Source organism: Candoia aspera, chromosome 1 (assembly GCF_035149785.1).
Source record: "Candoia aspera isolate rCanAsp1 chromosome 1, rCanAsp1.hap2, whole genome shotgun sequence".
NCBI classification, from domain to species: Eukaryota; Metazoa; Chordata; class Lepidosauria; order Squamata; family Boidae; genus Candoia; species Candoia aspera.
In genome coordinates, this window is record NC_086153.1 from 338,302,694 (window position 1) to 338,313,295 (window position 10,602).

Below are 10,602 nucleotides of genomic sequence, written 5' to 3' on the forward strand. Positions count from 1 at the left end.
GGGAGGGTTGCAAGCAAATTTGAGGGGGGGGTCACCAGATTTGGAGAGCTTGCACACGCAGGGCAGGGTGGCCCCCCAATGCATTCACGCTTTCCTGAACAAGCCACAGTCCAGGTTTTCCCGGTTCGACCCTCCCCAATTCCATCCTGGCATGTGAATCCAAAGACGGTTTGCGATGGGAATTCACACTTGCTCTGCATGGACAAGCTGCGATTTTCCGTAACTGCTACTACAAAGAGCAGATACAGATCCCCCCAAAAAAATGTTGAAGGAGAAGTGAGAGTGGCTCGAAAACAAAACCAAGATTTGAGAAATTGCGCAAAGCCCGGTAAGATCATCCTTCCCATGGAAACAGTGGTTTCAGATGTGATGGATTGAGGACTTGTTGTCGACGAAAAGCTTCAATTTCCTTAAGTTGCCGGGTTCAAACCAAGTTGTCCTTGATATGTATGTTACCATTTAATTATTACACATCAGCTGTTTCTTTATTCTTGACCAACTCTACCCTCCAATCAAATGATGGCTGATATTCACAGGGAAGGTTCACCCTGTGTCACTTCTCAGTTTGGTGGGTCCTTGCCACCACAACATTTGGGACCCCTGGCTGAGTGTGTTCTGTGTTGTGTACACACACACACCTTTAGTTGTCTTGAGGCTCAATGGCCTTGTTTGAACCGCTTTCTTAGCATGGACAGCCCTCCCTACTCTGGGCAGCTGACCTCCCAAGTCAACCAGAGATGGTTATTTAGACAATCCACCACCCTTGATTTCTTTGGGGCTGTAATGGCTATCCCTGGTCAGATGTATCACCCTAACAGCTAGCTTGGGGTTGAACTAGGTCTGACAATGGGGCAACCTAGAGAAGTCCTCTTGATGTTGGGGCTCCTTGACGCATTTGTTGGACCCCATTCCAATTCGTGCCTTCTTAAGAACCCCCCCAAAGTGCAAAAAGGGTACCATGATTGGTCTCACCCCATGTTTGGTCTCACCCACCCAAAAGGGAAGACTAGAGGGCTGAAAGTAGCCCCTAGACCACATTTTGGGGAACCCGGTCCTCTTTCTCATCACCTTGAATGGATCCCTTCATCTTGGTGATGCTGAGAATGAACCTGGGAGCGGGGTGCTCCACCGGTGAGGATGTCCACCTTCGGTCTGCAGAAGTCAAGAGGCCAGATCCCGACCTAGAGGGACCCACACGTGATGATTCACAACTGTGGAGAGAACAGAGGAAGCAGAAGGAAGCAGAGGGAGAAATAAATAGGAGAACAGGGTGTAGCAACCATTGTTACAGCACCATTTATGTCCATAAGTGCCTACAAAGCACAGAAAGTCCTTTGCCCCCGAGGATCATACAGTTCATATTTTGAAACTTGTTCTTTGGGTTAATTATTAAGTTCTTTGTGTGTGTGTGTGTGTGTGTGTAACGGAAAAAAAACAGGGCAGTTGTTGATCCATCCCTGATGAAGTAGGCCAGCTTGATATGCTGGGTGGCAGAGTGGGGTTCAACTTGAAGGTGAAATACAGCTGTTTTGTTTTGTTTTTTAATTTTTGACACTCCGCCAACCACTTCTTGGGTGGGTCCATTCTGCGGTTTTCATTTCTGGGTGTAGCAATATCTCCTTCCTCTTGTTTGCTAGGTAGAATAAGTGCATGCCCCCCCCCCTTTATTTTTAAGAAGGAGAAAGGAAAAAACACAATGCACATGCACACGCGCACACCCCAGGCTCCAGTTTAAGTCACAACCCAGCAATTTTGATCATCGCACATGAACCTGGAGAGAGTTATGAGCTGAGTCACATCCCAGTGCTGATGTGCAGCTGGTGGGATGGGCTCATTCTGAGCAGGTGAGTCTGGGGGCACAAACGGAGGGTTTTTAAAATATATTTTCCCTCTCCATCTTCTCTCCGTTCAGTCATTCAGTGTTCTCCATCCTCCTTTGCAAGTCTCTTTTTCTTCCCCCCTCTCCTGCCCTCAGGATCATTAGGAGTGATAGGAAGCAGCTAGATGCTCAGAGAGGAGCAGTGTTTGCCCTCTGCCCTAGACCATGGTTGGCTTAACCCTGATTTGCTTGGCAAGCCATCATGGGCTGGGTTACCCCATAGGCTAAAACCATTAACCAAGGCTGATATTCCAGATCAGATGGGTTCTCACCGCATCCAACACAAAAACCAAGAGCATCACTTTTGGGTCAAGGGTGATGGGGACATCCATCCTGTTGGCCTCTCTGAGTAGCAGAATCTCTCAGGCTAAGGAGGGGTTTTCCCTGGCTTTCTCGTTTTGTGCCGTGTAACTGGAGCAAAAACCTCGGGGGAATCCCATTCCCACTGCTGTGGAAGGAGGGGGAGAGAGAAAGCTTTGATTGATTCACCAGTCACCCATCTCAGGGCTGTCCGCACGGGCAGGCAGGCAGCCAGCACCCAGCAGCTCTTTTTCCTACCCCTGCCCGGAGATTCTGGTTTTGAATTTGGGATCTTCCACTCTCCGAGCGCGTGGAACGATGTTTCTTTAAATCTTAAGATTGGAAGCAACCTTGCGCCCGTTCGGGTGAAAGACTGCAGAACTTCTGGAAGGGTTTCCCTGGAAGTGAAGTTGCATCGGATTTAGTGATGAGTTGACATGCAAGTTACAGCTTGGCTGCGTTCACACAACAATGCTTCACCAGGTCAAGCAGACTTTGCAAATGGACTGGTTAGCATTTCGCTTGATTAACTATTTTTTTTTCCTCGCTCAGCATATTCTGCACCTCAGCCCCGTGGGTGAATTTATGGTTCAATGTGTTGTGTGAATGCAGAAAATGGATTAGTTTAGTAATTGGGTTAAATGTGGTGTGGGAACCCAGATGATCTGCAAGTTGTCTCTCTATGGCAGGGTCACCTCCTGGTTCACCATGATTTCTCTGCTTTTGGCTTAGTGTAATGTGCGATCTAGGAATTATGGTTTGTTTAATATAAATCATGGCCTCACATAATACGCAATTGCAGCCGCCAGGTAAGTTCACATGCTAAGCCCTCATTTACGAGGGATGTTTGATGTGGGTTAACTCTGGAAGCATCTATAGTCAAAAATAGAGCACTGTGACTAAATGACTTTTTTTTCCGCTGCGTGAATCTCTGTTTTTGAAATTAACACGACACAAGGTATTTTTCCTTATCTGCACCCCTTCCCACTGCTTTAGCTTTACAGCATGTGATGATTTTTTCACTTTCCATCTTTTATTTTTTTTAAAAAATGCATTTTTTTTTCTTCGTTGCAACACTAATATTTAAGAGTTTAAGACTGAAGTTGCTCCCTTGGTGGTCAAATCGTGATTTATGAAGTGTATGTGGTTTTCTGCAAGCAGCTCAATTAGAAAGTCATTTTCCCATTTTGGGGAGAATCTTCTTCCATGGATCGAGGACTATGAGGTGTCCTTCCCTTGTTTTTTACTTGCAGAAGCCTGTGATTTAGGATAACTGACTCTTTGCACTAAATCATGGGTCTTGATCCATGGTTTACTAACTAAATCACAACTGGTTGGGGCAGTGTTTCTCAACCTTGGCCACTTTAAGATGAGTGGACTTCAACTTCCAGAATTCCCTAGCCAGCCTTGCTGGCTAGGGAATTCTGGGAATTGAACCCCATGCGTCTTAAGTTGCCAAGATTGAGAAACACTGGGTTAGGGTGACACAATTACATGAAACCAGGATTTACATACCCCGGTGGCTGGAATGAAGCATCGCGCTAAATTATAACCAAGAAAAAGACCCAGATTATGACTAAGCATGATTCGTGAATGCAAATAGCACAGCAAAAGAGGGAATTCTTCCAGGCTCCTCTTGTTCGGTCTTACAAACCACACACAAAATGTTTTATTTATAATGGCTCCCCACCCACAGCTGCCACCCAACCACAACCACAATAAAAATTAACCAATAGAAACGAAACAGCCGTTAAAATTATTTTTCTTGGCTTATGCAATGCATTTATTGATTAATGCAGGGTGTATGTGTAATTATCCCAACCCTCTAGTTCTCTCCTCTTTTCTGCTGCGAGAGGAAAAAAAATCCAGGGTGGAGGAGCACGTTCGCACACTTAGCAATACCACAGCTGCCCATTGTGGGCTTTGCCAGCAACACATGGTGATGGTGTTCCTACTGGATTAAGGGGCTGGGCTAAACCTGCAACACCACCTTCTGATCCACCCTCCTTCTTGAAAACTCCCTGGGGATGTTGAGTCACTCATTCTCTGTCTGTCCAGCCTACCTTGCAGGGTTGTTGTGGGGAAGACAGGAAGAGGGAGGACTGTGTACGCTGCTTTGAAGTCCTAGAGGAAATTGCTATAGAGGTCGGCGGCTTTATAAATGTTAATAATAATAATAATGAGCACAAATAAATACAAATCACCACGGCACCTAGTACAGTGATCCCCAGCCTCTCCCCAGTCCAGCATGGTGGGGATGTTCTTTGTGCCACACACGGCTTTGGGGGCTAAAAAGGTTGCCCTCGTGCACACAAAGCCCCAGCACATGGCAAGGGAGGGGGGTATGGCTGAAACCCAACAGAGGGAAGGATGGCATGGAGCAAATTTCCCACTCCGGTCCATGAATCTGTAAAGAAATCTGGTCAGGTAGGCTGTGCAATGTCTGGAATCAAAGGAGGCCAGTGAACGTGTCCATTTTACAGAGGAGGAACGCTGAGGCTAAGAGGTAGGGGCTTAATGCCAACAAGGAGGGTAGGTTTTTTTGTTTAGTGCTCTGCTTTAGTTGCTATTGTTTAATAATTCGGAGGCAGAATCTCAGACGACTTCAGCGCAGATCCATTTCCACCCACACCTGCGTTATCTGTAATCCGAACTGATCTTAAAAATCTTTCAAATGTACTTAAGGATTTATTGTGAGGATAAAACAGCAACGGAAATCTCATGGGTCCCTTGTAGGCTTTTGCGAGAAATGGGATTGTGACAAATAATTATTTTCTCTCCTGCCCGTCCAGATGGTGGTGGTGGAACTGGGTTCTGTTTTTTTTAAATGCCTTTTAGCGGCATCCTCTTGTAAAAAAGACAGATCGTGCCGTTTAACCCAAGTCACTGAATCCAGCGAGCCGTATTCTCCGCTGAACTTAGCACAGCACTGGTGACAGTCCAGATCATCTATTTTACTTTCTGCTGTTTTTTCATTTACCACCAGCAGGCTCGGTCCCTCGCATATCCAGATTCATCTGAAGTTTGCAGAGGTGGGGGGAAGCGGGTCAAGAGACTGGCATATTTGTTTTGGATTTTTGCCATTTCGTTTTAGTGTGTTGTTTCCATGAATATATGACTTTTTCCTGCTGACTTTTCTCATCCCGTCCCTTTCCTTCTTATGGGTCTACTACCAAATTCAAAACAATAGGAAATAGTTTCAGTTCATGAATTGGTTAAAAAAAAAACAAAAAAATCTCCTACATCCTTAATTGGTTTTAAATTTTATCTGTTTTTTTGGGGGGGGGGTTGGTTTTGTATGCCACCCAGAGTCCATTGGATTTGGACGCCTGTAATAAATTGAAATAATAAGCAAATAAAAACACGCTCGAACTTATAGTAAGTAGGCAGTAAGTAAGCTTTAAACTGGGATATACAGTCAGGTTTTTTTCCTCCCTTTTTATTGTCAGACATTTTGTTTATTCTAAAGCAGTGTTTTTTTCCTTCATTACCCAAAACCGCTGATCAGAAACTCCTTTTTACCCAATGTAGGTAAAACACTTTAAGTCAATTTAATGAGTGTGTCATTACCCAAAGAAAAACCACTTTTACCCAATTCTGTGTAATTTACCCAGGTTTTGGAAGCGCTGTTCTAAAGGAAAACCACCATTTTCCTCTTTTCCCCACAAAAAAGACCTATTGCAGCCGAGATGCTCTGTGTTTCTCAAGCCTCGTTTAATATTCAGGGTCATGTACTAACCATACAGAGCAGAGTGGTAAACGGATTGCACCATGCTAGGAAATGATGCCACAAGTTTCTCAAGCCTCGTTTAATACTCAGGGTAACGTGCCCGCGAAGACAGAATAAGCCGGTAAACTGATTGCATTGTGCTATGAAAGGATGCCAGCCAGAAACCAGAGACAAGCATTGGTGACGGTTTTAGAAAAGGACAGGAAATATCACTGAACAACAGGAAACAATTCCATCTCAACACTCTTGATCCTCTTTTCTTCTTCCAGCTTCCACCAGGTTTCCTTCTGATGGACCGGGGTCCACGGGCGCCTCTGCTGGGGTCGGTTGGAATTGTGGCGAAGGGCTTGAACGCTGCTGCCACCTGCGTGCACCTCCATTCAATCGCCTGACAAGCCTTTGCTGCTTCTCCCTGCTAATCAAAGCCAGCTTCTCTAAAGCCGAATCTGGACATCTGGTTTAGCAACCCGTGTGTGGCTGCGATAGTTAAACGTGCTCTATCTTCCTCCTCTTGAAAAGGCAGAGGAAGCATCTGGGGTCATCCCCGGCACGTGTTTCCAACCTCAGGTCCACCTGCATTGCCACTGAATTAGGGTTTCTTTCCTTCACAACATGACGGACCAAAGCCTTTTCTCCATCTCTTCCTCCTCCTTCTTGTTCTCCTCCTCCTCCTCCTCCTCCTCCTCCTCCTCCTCCTCCTCCTCCCCTCCTTCTTCATCCCCTACTTCCGCCCTTGGGCCACCTCTTGGCTCAGTCCGTGGCCAAGAGCCCTGCTCCTTCCTGACCGCCACAGCAGACTCCAACATCATTTTGCACCATTACAATCTCACCGGGAGGCTGAGCAACCGGCGTCCCCAGGAAGACCACTTAGATGCCCTCAAAATCATCATCATTGCCGCCAGCTGCCTCATCATTTTGGAGAACCTCGTGGTTCTGCTGGCCATCGGGAAAGTGCGCAGCCGACGATGGATCTACTCTTGCTTAGCCAGCATCTCCTCCAGCGACCTGCTGGCCGGCATTGCCTACTTGATCAACCTCTGCTTCTCGGGAAGCAGAACCTTCCAGCTCTCGCCCAACATGTGGTTCCTTCGGGAAGGGATCCTGTTCATCGCCTTGGCAGCCTCCACGTTCAGCCTGCTGGTGACGGCGATCGAGCGCTACAGCACCATGGTGAGGCCTATTGCCGAGAGTGAGTCCAGCAAGACCCTCCGCCTCCGGAGCCTCATTGTTTTTTTCTGGGTCTTGGCCATTGGGATTGGCCTGCTTCCCCTGCTGGGCTGGAACTGCATCTGCAACGTGGCTCGCTGTTCCACGCTGCTGCCCCTTTACGCCAAGAATTACATCCTCTTCTCCGTCATCGTGTTCAGCATCATCCTGGTGGGCGTGGTGAGCCTCTACGTTTCCATCTACTGCTGGGTCGGGAAAAGAGCCAAGCAAGGCTTCTCGAACGGCGGCCGCAAGAGGTCACTTCGCCTGCTGAAGACGGTGCTGCTGATCCTCTTCACCTTCCTTGTTTGCTGGACCCCTCTGTTCGTCCTCCTGTTGATCGACATCTTTGACGGGAGCCAGGCCCTAAAGCTCCAAAAGATATTTGGCTGGATCGTGACCTTGGCGGTGATCAACTCGTTCGTTAACCCCATCATCTACTCCTTGACAAGCAAAGAGGTGAGGAGAGCCGTGGTGGAGCTTCTCTGCTGCTGCTGCATCTGGGCCGGATGGCAAGGTCCAGGCGGCTGTCTGGCCCCCAGCGAGCTCCCCCTGAGCTCTTCCACGGGGGTGGGGAGTTCCCTGAAGGTGCGCGAGAGCTTCCGCAGCCCGGTGCCGCAGAAGCGGATGACCCAGAGAGAACCTCTTTCCAGCAACTCCAGCACGATGAGTGCTTTGGTGGCCGATGATGGTCCAGGCCAGCCTTACTGGCAGGGTTAGAAGGTGCCCTTCTACAACATCCTGAGACCTGGGATGGTGGATGACTGAAGTGCACGTGGGAGTTGCCCAGTCCATCGCCCACTCAGGTTGACCAGTGGGTCAACCAGGGCCTGAAATGCAAAGGGCACCCAGATCCAACTGAGTCTTGCTTGGGCAACCTCCATTTTGTGAGTTCTGGAGAGGTCCCTTATTCCTGACTTCTGGCTGATGTCATGACTTCCTGTTCATCCTGCTTGTCCTGACTTAAGCAAAAACCCACGCTGAGACAAGAATTTCAGTTTCTAGAGTTTATTACCCGCTATAGTAGACAGAAGATCCTGCCAAACTGAAGGAGTGTGGGAAACCCAGACAGATAAACCCCAAAACTCAAGGCAGGTCTGCTCTGAGTTTCTTCGAGGGACAGTTCAAAGCCTCTGAACTGCGCGTGCGTTTTCCCCCCTGGATAGGGGCCCCCTCCTGCTCACCATCTGTACTCCTAACACTGCTGTTTGGTCTTGACTTCCGACATATCCCATAGTTTTCACTGACTGATTTCCCGCAGGGTCAGAGTCTTGTTTCTTCTGAACAAAAGAAATTGAGTCTCAAAAGCTGGACTGGCACACGATGTCGCTGTATGGACACACAATCCGTCTAATGGGCCTGGGAAAGATGAGTAAACTGTTAAGAAAACAGCATTCCGGGCTGGAACATTCTTATTGGGTTGGTGTGTGTGTGTTTTTAATTAAGCTTACAGAAATCTGAACAAGTTAGATATTTTACTTAAGCTCAAGACAGTGCAGTGAGACAATCTCTGTTTTTTTTATTAAGACTTCGTTAATCCTTATTCTCAGAGATGGTTAGGCATCTGCGCTTAGAATATTGTACAGATTCCCAAAGAAGCCAGCCATTCTGTTAGTCTGCCATCCATCCATCCATCTTTATCATCCATTTATCTATTCATCAACTGAGATCAGATGGCAATTGAAATGGTCAAGAGATTATTTCTCACTTGTTTTAAAAACTTACAGCAGTCATGGCAAAGGGCCAAGTGCTTCACAAATAGTATTTCTCCATTGTGAGAAAATACTTTCAAGAGCCCAGCTGTTGAAATGGGTTTCCTTTTGCCCCACGTAGGCTGTTGCAACAGTGGCTGCTCTTCCTGTACTGTTTTTTTTTGTTTGTTTGTTTACCGTCACGCTTTATTCTTGAACTGCATTTATCTGGCATATTGTGGTAACCGAAGCAACAATAAACACAGGAATCTGGGCTATGTATTTGTTTTCCTTTTTTACCAGCCTTGAAAGTTTACTCTTGGGATGGCAGTAAGTATTAAATAAATAAGCAAAACATACTGCGAGCGGTCAGATAGTCAATTTTCTGTTTTGTATATTGGGAAGAAGGATGAAAACCAAAAGCAAAGTTCAAAGGTGATTGCTCTATCCCAGTGTGCAACTTTAAGATGTGTGGACTTCAACTCCCAGAATTCCTCAGCCAGCATGCTGAGGAGTTGAAGTCCACACATCTTAAAGTTGCTGAGGTTGTGAAACACTGCCCTAGACTAACACAAGGGTCCTCCTACAATATTTACAATATATAATTACCCGTTGAACTCAGGCAGATTGTGTGGGCTGGAGATGTACACAGTTTGCTTTCAATCACCCTCGAACCAACCATTTCCCCCACCATAGATTTTATCTCAATCTATAGGATTTAGATAAACTTGTCAATTTTTTAATCCTGAATGATACATACATGATCACTAGTTCATTTTCATGTGACAATGTCTTCTTGAACAATTTGATTTGGCCTGTATAACAAAACTCATTTTTCTTGGAGAGTTTTGCACATTATATTTACTAATGCATGAAAAAGTAATGGGATCAATGCACCTGTTTTAAATAAACAACAACCTTATTCCCTCACTTATATACTTCACCATAGCTGTTACTGGAATATTAACCAAAGGTCCAAAACTGGAGTTGTTTTCTGTTCTCATTTTACACAGCAAGTTTTCTTTTTAACTATAGAAAAGCAACGGATAGAATAGTGTTTTTCAAACTTGGCAACTTTTCGGGAGAGATGGGCGGTGATAGAAATTTGAAGAATGAATGAATGAATAAATAGGGTTCTGGGAGTTGAAGTTCACAAATACTGGCTGGGGAATTCTGGGCGTTGAAGTCCACCCATCTTAAAGTTTGAAAAACACTGGGATAAAACGATACAATTGAGAAATCGTAGGGGAAAAAATGTCTGAAAAGGACCTCGGAATTTTAGGATGTACGTCTCTCTGAGGATCATACGTCTATGGACCTCTAATTATCTCTATGGCCGCGAAGACGACAATTCTCACCACTATTTTCTAGCTTGCTTTGCAGGCGCCGTTATAGACCAAGTATTTTCAGAAGCTTGCAGCTTAATAAGATACACGTTAATGGAAACAAAGAGCTTCAAATTGAGAGTCTGTATCTACACACATTAAAAATATTAAGGAGTTGCCTATGCCCCACTGAGATGGTGCCTATCTCTACAGCCCTTTTTCCCATCAATCAACGCGAGGGAAGTTTCTGGAGTCCCAGCGTGCTTTGCGCGGCCCAACTGAGAAGCGAGAACACCGCCTGAGAGGGGGAGAGAGTTCCACTTCCCATCGTGCCTTGCGCAGTCGGAGAAAGAAAACGCAGGGCCTGAGGCGAGAGGGTGCAGTCCCTTTCCCAGCCTGCCCTGCGCAAGCGACATCACGCCGCGAGCCTGCGCGCATGCCTCAAAGACGCCAACGGCGAAAGAATCAGGG

The 10,602-nt window shown here is 46.4% G+C and overlaps 1 protein-coding gene across 1 annotated transcript; it reads left to right on the plus strand.

Moving 5' to 3' along the window:
* Positions 1–6,499: 6,499 nt before the first annotated feature.
* S1PR4 (sphingosine-1-phosphate receptor 4) lies at positions 6,500–8,020 on the plus strand. The gene has a single exon (XM_063290899.1). It carries the CDS (start codon positions 6,522–6,524, stop codon positions 7,833–7,835), a length of 1,314 nt encoding a protein of 437 aa, XP_063146969.1. The 5' UTR covers positions 6,500–6,521; the 3' UTR covers positions 7,836–8,020.
* The last annotated feature ends 2,582 nt before the right edge of the window (positions 8,021–10,602 follow it).

What these genes read in the sequence shown, in the direction of transcription:
- S1PR4 (XM_063290899.1), top strand. Translation starts at nt 6,522, where the DNA reads ATGACGGACCAAAGCCTTTTCTCCATCTCTTCCTCCTCCTTCTTGTTC.